Source organism: Beta vulgaris, chromosome 8, assembly GCF_026745355.1.
Source record: "Beta vulgaris subsp. vulgaris cultivar EL10 chromosome 8, EL10.2, whole genome shotgun sequence".
Lineage (NCBI taxonomy): Eukaryota > Viridiplantae > Streptophyta > Magnoliopsida > Caryophyllales > Amaranthaceae > Beta > Beta vulgaris.
In genome coordinates this window covers 3,249,126-3,265,064 of record NC_079209.1, presented here as the reverse complement: position 1 = coordinate 3,265,064, position 15,939 = coordinate 3,249,126, and the positions used below count along the sequence as shown (strand labels likewise).

Genomic DNA, 15,939 nt, shown 5'->3' with positions numbered 1-15,939 from the left:
TTCGATCGAAATTGCGAAGAGATCTTCATTTTTCATTCAAATTCGATCTGTTTTGTTTGCGATTTTCAAAGATCTATCACATTTTTCATAATTAATGTATTTATTTGAATTATTTGTAGCATATTTTGACTGCACTGGACAAAAATGAAAAGATATGTTTATATCAATGATGATGAATCCATGCGTGAACTTTTTTTTTTGACAATCGCATATCGAACATGAAGAATCCATACAGTGCTTAATTTCCTTCCGAAGAATTTATGGGAACAGTTCAGTTGCTTGTATTTTTTATTGATAGTTAATTTGCTTTTTCTTTATCAAGCATTTGTTGTTGTGAAATTCGTTGAATGTTATTGCAAGTGTTGATAAATTGAGTTATTGTTGTTTTGATATTTTTTTATAGTTACCTTAGAAGTGGAAGAAGTTACTCTTATAGCATATAAAGTTACACTAAAAGTGCTAAAAGTTACCCTTGAAATATATGTATATAAAATTACCTTAAAATTGCTTAAAGTCACTCTAAAAATGGTAAAAGTTACCCTAAAAATGGTAATAGTTACTCTTATAATAAATAAAGTTATCCTTGAAATATATTGAACTACCCTTAATATTATAAAGTTACCCCAAAACTGAAAAAAGTTACCCTAAAAGTGTTAAAAAATTACCCTAAAAAGATTAAAAGTTACCCTTGTTTTCAGTTTTCAGATTAAAAGCTATTTTTAGCGGATCCCAACCCCCCCCCCCCCAAACACACACACACACCCAAAACTTGATTTTTGAAGCCAATATATAGATTCATTCTCATCACATAGTCCTGAGCAAAAGGTTTCTAAACAAACTCAGCTTTTTAAAACATATATGACTTTATCGCACCCTACTCTTATAATCACTCAAAAGAGTAAGCCTACATAGCTCATAAGAAATTACCAACCCCCCACAGTCACATGATAGGTGAATATATAAGTGCATGTGTAGTGTTTACACCACTCGGGTTTAATTTGGGCTATAGATCTCATCAAAGATATAAATTAAGTATCAACCTCGTCGACCTTAGTATATATATAGACGCTAAAGGAAGAAATATAACTAAAAGGTGGTCAATAATAAAACAAATATATGTACAACAAAAGTAATCTTTAGACGACCGTTTTGACATAGTGAGCTCGATATGCCAAGTCAGGTATTCATCGCTGGTTAAGTGGCTTCTATTATCCTTTTAGAATGTTCTGATAATAGTTTCTTAAGATAATTAAGAAATTACACATTTTTAAGAAGATACAAGTTATATATTCTGCCTCAATTTGATGTGCCTACTATATTGCAATTCTAGACCTTAAACTTTGTCTTATGAATGGTTGTTGTCGAGTCACAAATCACAATGAATACAATGGATGAAACAGGTTTCTCCCTAAGAGAAATGCCCCACAAGAAATTCTTTATTAACTATTCGACTTCTCGCCCATGCTGCTAGCTCCAAAGCAGTATATCTGACCCCAATATTGTTGATCTCACGGCACAAGTCTTCTTGGAGGATTTCTAAGAAATTCTGACTTTTGCCAAGGTAATTAAACTATAAATTCTGACTTAATTAGCATAACCTTGTTCTTAGTACTTGATGTTTTTGTACATTTTTTACATAATTTTTTATACAATCCCTTATTTTTTGTTCTTCTTGTAGACCTTCCGAACAGTTTTTTGGTTGTGAAAACCAAAGAGAATAATGACTTTGGGTTGTACCAAGTCTGAAACCAAGTGGATTTATTTTTGTCCCATATTACCCCATCATATTTACTTTAAAAAATTAACTATGTACGGTAGAACAAAGGCTTTATTTTATGCTTTTCCAGAAAACATCCATACAACATTTCTATACGTCTACCTTTAGGTATAGCCTTTAAGACAATTAGTAGCTTTCTTGGGCTGAAACTTTCTAAACGTTCGTTATATTGTTATCATGATTATTTTAAGGCCACTTTGTTATTAATAGCTGTGTCAAAAAATCCCTAGCAAAAATTTCATTATAATTACATGTAAAGTGAGAGCATCAACACGAGGTTCAAATCATATATAATTCGAGCTTTTACCAGTTTTCTATACATTTAAAATATGGTAAACATATTAAAATTCTACTCTCAATTGTACCCTAATTAATGTAAACTAACAAAGTAAAAAAAAATTATAATTAAGTGAGAATCGACGTCTATATAAATAATAGTTGTAGAGTGTAATAGAAAAGCAAGATAGTTGGCTTTTCGATAAATAAATATTGTTATATAATGATTAAGGAGTGCATGGGTTATATCGTACAAGAGACGAAATTTCCTTGGACATGCATTGGTGTATATCCTAGAAACTATGAGTAATAGGTAGAATTATCTCCTTAATTAAGAATGCAACGAGTTGGTTAACTTACGATCTTACATAATGCAATGAGTTTGCTAACTTACAATTTACATAATGCAATTCTAAAGTTAGCCAACTCATTGCATCAATCATTTATGGAAAAGAAGTCATAATCATGAATACTAAAGTAAATGTGTTCACCTTTACATTAAAAACCCTAAATTTGTAACTGAAAAAATTATTTTTTAAGGGAAAAATTGATTTAATCAGTTCCAACTTTGAGCAGCGACAAAAATAAACCTAATTTTTATTTTTTATTATTCAGTCCCAACTTTTGGGATACTTTACACACATGGACCTAACAGGTTACCGACCTGCTAATACAGGTAAACACTAGTCATGTGCCTCCATGTGACTTTTTTTATTTAACAAAACTCAGAATTTCCCTCCAATAACATATTCTCCTTCTACCTAACTTCTGCGAAAACTCCCCAAAAACTCCGACTTTGCAATTCTCCTCCCATGGCATCACGTTTCTTCTTGTTTTTTATTTACAACGTCGTTTGGAGACGATAACGGCGACGAGGTGGAAGGTAGTAGGGGGATTCGAAGACCTCGGGGTGGAAGGCTGCAAGGAGGTTGTGCAAAGGGTTGGGGGTGAAAGCTGGGGGTGAGGGCTGGCGATTGTTGGCGGCGGGAAGAAAAACAAAGGAAGAGTAATATAAATTCTTAATTTATTTTGAGTAAGTCAGATTTCTTGTTGTGGTTTTTGTGATGTAAAATTGAATTCAATCTCCCCTATTTATAGGATAACAGTATCTCAGTAACAATTTCCTCAGTTTAAAAATCTCAAAACCATTTGAATCCATGGAATTGGAAGAAATCAAGTGGCTTAATTCATGGGTTTAATAAAAATCCGGTGGGTTTAATGTTTTGTGAGAGCATGAATCAATGAGAGTAGATGATTCTTTTCTTGTTGTTCAATTTTCTATTGTTGTTTAATTTGTTCTTGAATGTTTATTGAGAATTTCTCGAGAATCTTATTAGTACTGGTTTTTTTTCTTTGTTTTCTCTTTCTCTCTCTTTTTATTTTGTTGGGTTTGTGAGATGTGAATCAAAAAAATGGGGTGGCGGGAGGAGGGGTGGCAGCTTGGCAAGGGAGAGGGATGGGACGATAGTGGCAGGGAAGGGGGGAGGGAGGTGGAGAGGGTGGTTGACATCCCAGAAGAAAAGTGGTGTCGGCAGAGGGTCAGCAAGGGATTAGGAGGGGTGGCAGGGAGTCGGCACTCAACAGGGGAAGGGGAGGAGGTGGATGGCTCGGGAGAAGGAAGAGGAGGTGGGAGGGGAAAAAGGAGGGATGAGAGAATTAAAACATAAATTATATAATTAAAAGAACAAAAACAAAGTAAAAAAATTATAAAAAAATATTTAACCTCTTAAAAACTAGTTACTAGTTAACCTGAACTGTTATTGTAAAGGATCCTCAAAAGTTGGGACTGAACAATAAAAGACGAAAGTTCTGACTGTTTTTGTCAGGACGCTCAAAATTGAAATTGATTAAATCTATTTTTCCTTTTCTAAATGGTAGGTTTCCTTTTAAATTGATAGCACCAAACCTAATTGCAATGTTCTAACCTTGTTCTTTATAAATTTGATTGTTGGATATAAGACTTGTGATTGTCGTTCTAGTTGTTTCAAAAAAATATTGCTAGTTAATTACGAGTCTTCTTAGAAGATACTAGTTTTGAACAACTGCGTTTATATCGGGGGTTGCTAAACGCAGCCTCACTTTACTAACGCAGCATTAAAAAAAACCCCAAAAAACCCTTATTATCATATTCTTTCTAAAAAATCCTTTCTCTCTCTAAAAAATATTCTCTCCTTCTCTCTAACTGTTAGATATAAAAAACTTCATTGAAGATCTAAAAATTTGAATTTGATATTCAATGGACCATAATTTTGACCCAATCGAGTCTCAATATGATGTAAGTTGTGAAATTTTTTTCGTAATTATGATTCAAGTTGTGAATTTTTTTTCGCAATTATAATTCAAGTTGTGAATTTTTTTTTCGTGCAAATTGCACGAAACAGATGATTCCGTTTCGCGCAACCTGCACGAAACAATTGAATCCGTTTCGTGCACCTTGCACAAACTGAAGGAAATTTGTAAGACGTGGGTTTTTCATAAAGTATTGTGTTCTCTGCTATTTTGCTTTTCAAAAACCATAACTTCAGTGTATATTTGATGGTTTCACAGTATCTTCATTATGCTTTCATGGGATAAAGTACATGCCAGACAAACCGACAAAGAATGATTTTCTTCTTCAATCATTTTCTTTATTTTCCCCGTAAATTCATTCAATTTGTAGTCATAAAAGAATCTGGAGAAGTTCGGTTAGTCTCTACCAAAATGCAAGGAGGGAAAATTAATTATCAGTATTGCTTCATACATAGATCATCAATATATATTGAATCAGAAACATCTTCAAGAGGACGAAGGAGGAAGAAGGAAGGAGAGAGAGGGGGAATGAAGAGAGGAGCAGTTAGAGAGAAATGGGTGAAATGGGTTTTAAGGCTAAGGGTATTTTAGATATTTTGTAGAGTTGTATTAGTAAAGTGAGGTTGTATTTAGCAACCATATTATGCTGTAATGATAGTTATCTCCAGATATTAGCGAAACTTGAACATGTAGTAGTCATATTATTTAATATATTGCCTCCTTTAACAAAAATAAATAAATTATGAGTCTTCGAAGAGTGTCGAGTGTCGACTACCACTTATCGATCATCAATATTAGCAATCATAGACTTTTGATCTCATATGTGCCATCTCAAGGATCTTAATTCAATCTTATACTTGAATAAAGGGAAAAAATATAGGAAAAGAAACTATTGCATTTGGTATTTAAAAAATTAAATATATATTTACAATTTTTGAAATAAATTAAATCTTAAATATTAATGAATCTCCTACAATCTTCCTTAATATAGTTTGTTATGTCCTTTATGCGTGCAGCTATATATGCTTATTCATCGTGCAATCAGCCGCACATAACTTGTTGAAAAAATTAATTTCAAGACAAACTTTAGTATAATATTATTGTTTAAGTCAATAAAAATGGTAAATATATAAATAATACAAAAGTCAATTAGAAAAAGTAAAAAAAGATGGAGCTTATATTATATGGAGTAGATAAATTCATAAAAACTAATGATTTTAAGCTTAATAAAATTACGCAATACTACTCCTTCCTTTGTTTAGTTATACATGGGGCTTTTCCTGTGCATATTCAAGAAGAGAAACTTCACGATACCTATTTTGCATGGCATACTAGTCCCTACTGTGCGCTTTGTTGGTATTCTTCACCTGAGCCACTTGTAATGAGCCTGGGCCTGATCACTTGTAATGAGCATGGGCCTGATCCATTTGTATCTTAAAGACCTACGGGGTTAAAGAAGTACGAAGGAGATGATAGATATTAATCTAGCCAATAGGAGAAGTGTCCTACTTTCCTTAGGATACACCCCACCACTATAAATACCCCATGATCTGAGTCATTAAGTTATGTTTACAATCATTAGCATATAGTATTTGAGAGCTATCGACTTTTACTTTACTGACGAGGTTAGTTTTACGTGTTATGTGTTGTAGGTTCAATACTGGCTTACTGACGTGAAGATACCGATTCACCACATAGCAGTTATTCGTACCGGAGCAAGTTCTAACTTCTACCATATTGAGTATTGATTTGGAAGTTCTAACTTCTACCATATTGAGTATTGATTTGGAAGTTAATATCTTTTTGAACTGTTAGTGTGCACTTGTGCATCCAACACTATTTTTTCGTCAATTGAAGTGGGGGAGTGAACTCTTGTTTACTTTCTTTGACCCTTTGTTTTTGGGAGGTTCAATATACTCCTTTCATAGTTAGTGTAACGATCCAAGCTCGATATATTAAGAAGAAAACATACCATCATTTTAAATATATTTATTAGTTTAATTCCTTTAATGATCCATTAAATTTATTAATTAATCACATTCTTTAATTTATTTAATGACTAATTTAATTCATTTGGCAACAAGCCTGACCATGAGCATGTGCATAATAGGCCTCGGCACAGGGTTTGGGAAAATGAGAGGCAAGTTTATACGTATGAATTGTTATAGTAAGTATGTGTAAAGTTATATTTGTTTGAGTGGTTAAGGAATTAGTTTGCATTATTGGCATCTTTTTTTAGTTAATATCACATGGTGCTATCTCTTAGTGTGTTTACTTTATATAAACACAAACCAAGTAATATTTAGTGTTATATTTATGAAGTAAAATGTTAATAAATGAAAATTGTAATTAGATGAGCAAGCCTAAAAACTAATTGTTATTAAATAGTAGTTCATGTTCACCGACTAAGGCCTCGTTTAATGGTAATCGTACAGGGCCTCCGTAACGCTTGGGACGGCCCTGTTCGGCAAAAATGTCAACATTATTTTTTAAAATTATCTGTTGTAATTCAAAATTCACAGGTAAAACATAGGAAGAAGAAGAGAATAAACAACTAGGTCTAGGTTGGTTGATGTCTAGGATTTAGGAATAGTGTTGAATTAGAGTAAGATGCAATGAGCTTATTAGGAAATTGTAGGCTTGGATTGGTCTAATTTTTTGTTCAGATTATACGACAATCTGTTCTAATAATTTTGATGTGAAAAGTGATGAATTCCATAATTATATCATGAACCATTAAGCAGATAATTTCATGAAATCAGGATTTTGATATGCCTACATAATCAACATGATAATAGGGCAAGTGAAGGATTTCTATTCTGTACAACAAGATTGCACAAGCACAAGAGAACACAGACACAATGCTATGGTTCAATCAGTCAGTATTTTATGCGGCCTGCAAAAGTCTTCATCAACAACATACTTCGTCTTCTCTTCATTCTTTTTTCACTGGCTTGACCTACACCTTGCGCAGATAACACATTGTTTACATCAGTAAAAGTATCGCGAAAGAGCAGAATTGCAGAAGTTTATCTGTTTATGACAGGTTGACAACAGACGGAAACTACTTGTGATTAAAAGAACATGAACCCACAAAGCGAAATAGATTTTTACATCAAGCAAGAGCTTACCACTAAACTTTCTTGAGGAAGATTCCTGCTGTATAAAGGTAACTCAAAGAGGAAAATCTTCTTGAACCACAAAGGCAGATTTCCATACACTTGTGGTGGCATTGGGATGAGAGGGCTGTAACAACATTATCACAATTACTCGCATATTTTCTGTTCGTTATGCATCAACATATAGTCAAAAAACCAACAGAGATTGCTTTTTAAAGTGATGTTTTCAGTTTGACATTTTGATTTATAATTCACCTGTGCTTCTGATTTCATAGTTAGATAATATTGTATATCTAAGTTTATAACAGAATAAAACTTCTAATATCTTGAGAAACGCGGAGTTGGGGTTCCAAGCTCACTAGGTCTCTACTTTAGAGTCCTTACTACTTTTCGAGATGAAATATTGAGAAGGTAATGGCATTAAATGTGTATGCAATTTTATACGAGTTAAGTGATTGTTCAATGTAAATTTGGATAGAACACCCAAATTTATATCTTCTGCAAATATTTCCATTATCATTCATACCTGCATCTCTCCATGCCAGTAATAAGGTAATGGCGATAGCCAATAGATGAAGTAAAACAAATATCCGTTAAAAGAGAAGCAGTACAATGGATATAAGCTTTAGAATTACAATTACATTAGCTTCAGTGTATCTATTGACTCATGCTCATGGATGTCACCAAGTTTTACGCTGGTTGTCACCTACCGCAAGTCCGCAACCCTCCTCCTTTAGCTGTGCTTGGGACGGCAGTTGGTGGATACTCAAAAGAATTTGGAACAAAATATTCAGAAGATGGTTATGGTGGTTTGGGAATGTGAGAAGGGACTTAATTACGCACCGGTATCCGGCTAATCAAGAGTTGGAAATTTAGTTTTATTAAGAAGACAGGAGTTTAGGAACGATAACAAGACATCAGGTTTTAGGAGCATATAACGCTTCATACAAGACTACAGACAGAGGATCTATGTAATGACCATCAGAGATGCAATCTTGACTAATAGAGCCTACCACAATCTTAAAAAATTAAGACTTTGGCATTTCTGTTATTGTTATTGTATCAACTTCACTGTTAATTCTTGGCCACATTGGTTGAAGGATATAAATATATAAACATGAGCACATGACCACATAGTATGGTTAAGCCAATCTTTCGAAAAGTCATTTGCAAGTTTTGACAAGAAGTCAACATTGCATAAGCAACTTTTTATGGTATACCTTGAGAGAAGTGCAATATAGCAAGATTTCCCAAGAATAGATCAATACCTGGTAACTTTCTTGTATAGCCTGTAGTCTTCCACACTGCCAAATTTCTTATCTGCTGAGTCCTGTATGCACATATTGGGAGAATTTGGTAAATGGTTTTCCTAAAATAAAACTAACAACAATGATGAGCCACAACCTCAAGCAATGGTATTCCACTGAGAAAAAGGAGCAGCAATGTGAGGAACACTGGACCGATGACAACAAGCCAATCAGCACCTTTTAGAACTGGTATCGAACTGATAAAAATACCCCACCATAGAAAAATCTGCCAACAATAAATTAGATTTGTTAACAAACGTGCATAAGCACAGTAAATGTGATCGACACTGCAGACTGCAGGAAGAAACAGCTCTCGAGTATAAATCTATTTGGGTTTTAATTCTCTTCTCCTTTTTCCTTGGCGGGTTCAATAAGCATACTAATGCATTTAACATATGTAATGAACTGGATATTTGGGACAGTAGAATAAAAGATGTAGATGATTTTGATTGATAATAATGGAAATAATTAAAAATAAAGGATAGTTATCAAGTTTTCGAGTGACTTGACACACTCCCAAAGCTAACACTAACATAAACTCTCCAATATATTCTTCATACCCCTTTCCTATCACTAATCCTCTATATTTATAGAGCTAACTTACTTACTTACTCCCCAAGCTAACCTAATTATATTGTACTACCTATATTACCCTCCCCTTAAACCAATCTATTACAACATATCATCCACAGAAGACGAATATGAGACGCACATATAAAGCTACAGCCAACTTAAAGCTCCACTTTGATCATAAAGCAGTAGCTATTATCTTTTCAATCTGAGTTTACTTTAACCGCTTTTATCGATGTGACTAAATAAACCTCCTTGCAATAGATATATCTCTTACTGTCAAATCCATGGTTGAAGAGGACTTAGGCATAAAACGTGAAGAGATTGGAGAGGATGAGATGAAAGGAAGCAAAAAGGTTGACCTTTGCACTCTAAAACTACAAACCGGCTTCATTACTACGTGTTCTATTCAGCTAACAGCATGTTTGGTAGGCAATGGTAATTGGTGGTAATGTAAAGATTTTATAGCTGAATTTTTGACGAAAGTGTCATCCCAATGTCATGGTAATACTCTCCATCTTCAAATACCTCTGATTCTTCAAATTTCCCAATAACATCCATTACCACGTCACAGGTGGTATTGAGTGATACTGAAGATTTGTGAAAAAAACCACTTGTTTTGAGATGTACTTTCATTACCATGGGTTTGACGTGATGCTTTCTCCAAAAAACACGTATAAATTTCTTACGGTAACCATCATCAATTACGGGGTACCAAACGAAGCGTAATGGTTTGACTGAGAACCTTCTTTGTAAAGTAAAACAAAAGTTTACGGAAATCCTTTAAGGTGACTGAATATCCGTAAACTTTCAACTAAAAAGTTGCTACAGAAGCTTATCTGCCTGCAACGATATCTTCAGCTAAATAAGGAGGCAAGGTACTAATAATTCCTGTAAATCCACACGTGAATAGATACTGGAAAAAAATTGGTTCACATTTTTTTCTGCCACCGGTATCAGCTCTCACTCTTCAACACATTCCACATAAGAACTCACTGAAGAACCCCCCCCACCCACCCACCCACCCACCAGCATGGTCTACCAAGAGGTTTGTGGTGTGATTTTACTCTTTCAGAAAGGATACAAGGTCTTTCCAGCGCAAACTGGACAGCTTGTTGCAGAGTAGCATATCTACACATGGCACCGTGAGAATGTTTATCACAGAATGTTTATCAGTGTAAATTGATCATGTATATATCCTAAGGGGCTCAGGAACTGCTTGGGACTTGTGCTCTAGACATAATTAGTTTATACAAAGTAGCCAACTGCGCATGGTGACAGAACACTGTCTTGAGTTGTGGTCTTTCGCGCTTGTAAGCTTTTAATGGTCCCTAGGGAATTATAGAATTCTTAACAAGGTTTGTATCCACAAGCACCTCTGCAATGTCAATCAGAAGAATCGAGAAACAGGTCCAGTATATAGGTATGCCAAAAAGGGAATGAGTGGGGCTGTGGGGATGGGGTGGGATGCTTCTAGTTTTTTGAAGTACCGAGATTTGAGGAGTGGTATTCACAGGGAATGTCAGCACATGACGGAGGGATAAAAATTGAAGAGAGGGAGAGAATTGAGGAATTGAGGAATTGAGGAAATGATAATATCTATTTCATTACCCTACTGATCACTGACGTTACATACTCCTTATGAACTTAAATACTAGTTTTCTAGGAACAGGACAGAGCAACATAATATCTAAATTATTACAGCTCATTGTTTAGGTGTCCAAGGACTAAGGCAAGGCATAAAATAGAATATACTGATTTACTATTCTAGCCTCATTAAGATTACACAAGTCATCCGCATCCTGCACATTAATTGCAACACTAACCTCTCCAAAGTAGTTTGGATGACGGGTGTATTTCCAAACTCCAACATTGCACCATTTGCCTCTACTACCTGGTGAGCTTTTGAATACAAGTTTCTGTTGATCAGCTGTAGCTTCAAGAGAAAAACCTATCGACCACATAATCCACCCTATTATATCCGATGCTTGTACAGATGGATTCTGGTCACTAGCATTGACAATTGTCACAGGTAAGCTCACAGTCCATACCCACACAGCCTGTCACCATTTGATAGTAGATTGACAATGAGATCGTGAAACTTCTCAAAATGGATATGAAGTATAAGATTTAGAGATGTCTCAAAGGTAACAGTAACAAACAAATAAAAGTCATCAAAACCTGAAAGATCCAAAACACTGCCAGCCTTCCCAGATTTCCACGCATATTATCAAATCGACGGTCCTCTCCCCACTGCAAAATCCTGATAAGAAAATACAGCAAATCAATGGAAGAATCATAACCATTGTTCTATAATCGAATAAGTAAATTTATCTTCTCAAAAAGAGATCATTAGATGTGGACGGAATGCTGTGAGGCAAACAGAAAAAAACTTGCTTGAGTTCAAGTTGCACTCAACATACAACGACACGGATAAACAGCTTTGATGTACATAAAGAAAATGCAACTTTTAATGTACTCAATGCATACTCTATAGAACATGAACCAGGATCCATCATACCTCATTAAAAGAAACAACCCCAAGCGTAGACCCCATATTACCACAAGCAGCGTCAAAACTACCTGCAGAACAGATGAAGTTGTACATCAGAAAAATCAATACAGAAAATATATTGACATGCTATAACTGAGCAAAAAACACACTAAAGGGGGGAGGGAGAATTGGTTGGCCCCTTCTTCCTGGATGAGATTCCCAGTTTATAACTTCGCAAATTTCCCCTCTCAAGACAGGAAATTAAATAAGAAGTAAACAATTAACTTACACTTAATAGGTAATGTACTACAGCTGACCTATTTCCTGGTGTTGTCTTTGGGTTCTTAACCATTTAACTACAATATAAGGGGCTTAATTTTACTCCGTGTTGGATGCGGTATTGCCATTTATGTTACAATATCTCAAATTATGCATCTGTAAGTTTAATGTCTATTTTCTGAATTGTTGGTAGTCTATTGTACAAGAGCAGTGACTTGATTCTGATAAGCTATAGAAATGAGTAACAACAACACAAAAGTTAAAATACCAAACAGGGGAAACTGCTATATCCCATAAAACCTTTTGAACACTTATAAAACTATTTTGTCAAGGAGACCTGGTAAACAAGAGACAGAAAACATTATAATGAGAGATCTATATGAGAAGATTAAGTACATAGCCAATGCAATAAAGGAAGTCGAGAAGAGTAAATTGTACCTGTCTAAAATGCCATGAAGCTTTGATGACTAGAGTCAATACAGCAAGAATGATAAAATTTGTGCTTCCTGAGACAAGCATAGCATTTAGTTACACAAATGGTAGCTAACAACTGGTGGTATAGATAAGAGCCCGCTAATAAGTATTCTATAAAAAACAAAATAACTCCTGAAAATTTAAAAAGCGTTGAACATAACATCAGATAGGATACTGATGAAACATCAGCTTTTAGTCAGCCATTCATTGTACAAAACTGTCCAGAGATTATTTGCAGGAAAAAAAAGCAAGTATTTATGTTGCCTCGAACCAGCGAGGAAAACAAGCAATTACTATTCTTACATAATACCACTATAATTAGTATAACAGGGTTAAGCATATCCTGCCTACATTTTTTTTTGGCTTCATAACCATAATCCTCGAGCCACTGCAAGAGATTAATCAGTGCCATAGCCCAACTGTCTATTAATTCCCTTTTCATAGTAACTTCGGTAATTTTTCCATCAATTGGCATTACTTATGTCACAAAAGATTTAAAATTTTTCAAGAAGAGAGAGACAGAAAGAGACTTGAAATTTACTTCACTTTTTTACTTTCCTGTTTTAAGCTGATATAAATTTTCTCAGTTCTCAATAGAAGATATGTGCAGTTCTCAATAGAAGATATGTGCATGAAAAAGGGTGGAAAATCAGTATATCTTCAAATATGTGCAAGCCAAAGACTTGTAAGTGTAAACAGCAAAAGAATTGAAGAAACGTAAGTAGCAGTGCATCCTAATGAGTAGTTTGGGTGTTCAAGATACTTGGCGCAAAAAATTCCATACCTAGATTCTCAATGATCAAAATTCAAAAAGTTGATTGAGCTCAAATGCAGATATAAATTAAAGAAGATAATTTTGGGACAACCAAAAATAGAAGGTTTAGAAAATGAGAAAAAAGGGAGTAGTCATGTATCTAGCTTGGAATGAGTTGAACTCCTATTTCTCACACTAAGATATGATATGTCCTCCACATATATAATATGTTGTCTGGTTGCTTAGAGTAAACATGAATATAATAAAGGGAGGTAAAGACACAGAATATTGTGAGTAAAGGTAAATTCTCACAATCATATGACATGTTGAGCCAGAGCATGAATCCTACACGCAGGCACACAAGCACACACATGAGATGAACTTCTACAGTTTTGTCAGTGTCAACTCTCTTTCCCCACCAAGATAGCAGAGTAAATTAACTTCCGAAATCCAGCCATGTCAAAAGTAGTATGGTAATTCCAAATATAAATGTTAACAAAATAGATGCATAAAGTAGCTAAATGGATCATTCTAGCTAGTACTTCCTTCAAGCCAGACGACCAAAGATAGGAAACCATCCTTCTGACATCTAAAACAACGCAATCAAAAGACAAGCAAGTAACTCTTACATTTTGTTTGGACGGGGATTTGGGGGGGAAAGAAAAAGAAGGGAATGATTCATCTTCCCTTGTTGGGATACAACATGGGGAAAGGGAAAGGATGAGAACAGGAAGGATTGAATTTCCTCCCAACTTTTAGCAAACCAAATCCCTATAGTGGTGGAAAGAGTTGGAAGGAAAATGCAAGTTCACTCTTCTCTCCCCTTCCTTTCGAGTTTCACCCCCCACCCACCCACCCCTTCCTCTCCTTTTCTCTCCCACTTTTACCTCGATCATTGTTATCTAAGCAAAGTGTTAATGCAATATATTGAAATCGTTTGACTCATCATACATACTTCCTCAATTTACTTATTCTACCATACTTACTACTGCACTATTCACATATCCACATTTATCATGTAAAATGTTATTGTATTTGTCTCAATACGTCTTTTCAAGATATCATTTTTTTAAGAATTGGTACAAATAGATGATTAAAGATATCACTAAAAACTTAAAACTCAAAATGTCAAAACTAAAAGAATACGGAGAAAGTACATCAAACCATATATAAGGATGTCAAATACTCAAGAGAGAGCCTAAACACAGATACTATCATTCCATTAGCTTCGTGTTCCATTACAATTGTCCAACTAACCAATGCATGAGCAAATTATAGCTTAAAAAGACCATCATGATGATGATGATGATGATGATGAAGAAACAAATTACAGTAACAGCAAAATGCACATTAGCATTTATAATATAGTTCCCATAAACATAAAGTATCAAAGTAATCAACTTAGAATTCATAAATCAATTCAACCCATGTCAAAAACAGCCTGACCCAAATAAAATTTCATTTATGTTTTTAAAGGGAACAAAAAAAAATCACCCAACAATTGAAATTTGACAAATAAAATTCTTTAAGAACAAAGAAAAGAATAGATTACCAGCAAAGTCGGTGACTTTATCGAATTTAAGAAGAGCAGTGACAACAAAGAAACTGAATTGATAAAACACCTGCAAAAAGAAATACAGATAAAACCCAGAAAAAAGAAATTCAAATACATTTAGAGATAAGAAAACACACGGAGAGAGAAAAAGAGGAGGAGGGTATACAGTGACAATGGCAGTTATGGCTAAGAAATGGGAGTCCAGAACTTTTGCCATGGTTAACTGTGTCTGTAACTGATATGGTAAGAGGCGAAATGAAGATCATTGTCTTGTTTTTGTGAAGATGACTTGGGTACATTCTAAGGTGTGGACTGTATTATGTGGGTGAAATTTGAACAGCATTACCTATATTCTTTTGTTCAACTTCAAGCATGAAGGCGGTCAAATTGGGATACTTCTATTTAGGCTATCTTCAGTTCACTTATTTTTGCTTATTTTAGATCTAATGAAATGAGATCATAAAAAATAAGTTCAGATCAGATCATGCTTATATTTAAAAATCATTACTATTATTAAATATCTTTCTTTACATATTAGTAAAAATTATAATAATTGAATATTAATAAAGTACTCATTAAGATGAATCAAACAAGACCCTACATGATTATATTTTTTCTTATATATTGAGAAAAATCTAAAAGATAAGATCTTGTAAATCAGATCAAATCAGTTCAAATCAGATCAGAAAATTTTAGGTGAACTAAACATAGCCTTAGCCAGTGTTGTGAAAAATCGCCTTTATATCTCTACTATAGATCGCAATAAGGGTGGCTGGATGGGATATCAAAAAATAGAAAAATGAAATGAAAAAGAGACGTAACTACCTCATTAAGTTAAAAAAAAAAGAGATAGATAACAAAGGCGGAATAAAAGGAAAATAGTGAAAGAATCTATACAAATTTTTGTAAAAAATTTAAAAATCGTTGATTTAGTGGAAAAAAACTGATTACAAATATAAAAATTTCTAATTTATTAGATGTAATTAGTAACTAATTTAAGTTTGTACATATATATGCATCACGTTAGGGGTGTTCAATGTCGGAT

At 34.2% G+C, this 15,939-nt stretch overlaps 1 protein-coding gene across 2 annotated transcripts; it reads right to left on the bottom strand.

The window, feature by feature from the left end:
- Positions 1-7,090: 7,090 nt before the first annotated feature.
- On the bottom strand, positions 7,091-15,217 carry LOC104900651 (hypothetical protein). Of its 2 annotated transcripts, none has more exons than XM_010688132.4 (10): positions 15,061-15,217; positions 14,892-14,961; positions 12,550-12,617; positions 11,860-11,921; positions 11,520-11,601; positions 11,165-11,398; positions 8,866-8,994; positions 8,730-8,791; positions 7,474-7,588; positions 7,091-7,307 (listed from the first exon to the last, which is right to left on the bottom strand). In XM_010688132.4, the coding sequence occupies exons 1-10, from the start codon at positions 15,109-15,111 to the stop codon at positions 7,302-7,304; spliced, it is 879 nt and encodes a 292-aa protein (XP_010686434.2). In that variant the 5' UTR covers positions 15,112-15,217; the 3' UTR covers positions 7,091-7,301. The 2 variants fall into 2 exon arrangements, with proteins under 2 accessions (XP_010686434.2, XP_010686433.2); XM_010688131.4 differs by having other exon boundaries at positions 7,091-7,301.
- Positions 15,218-15,939: the final 722 nt, after the last annotated feature.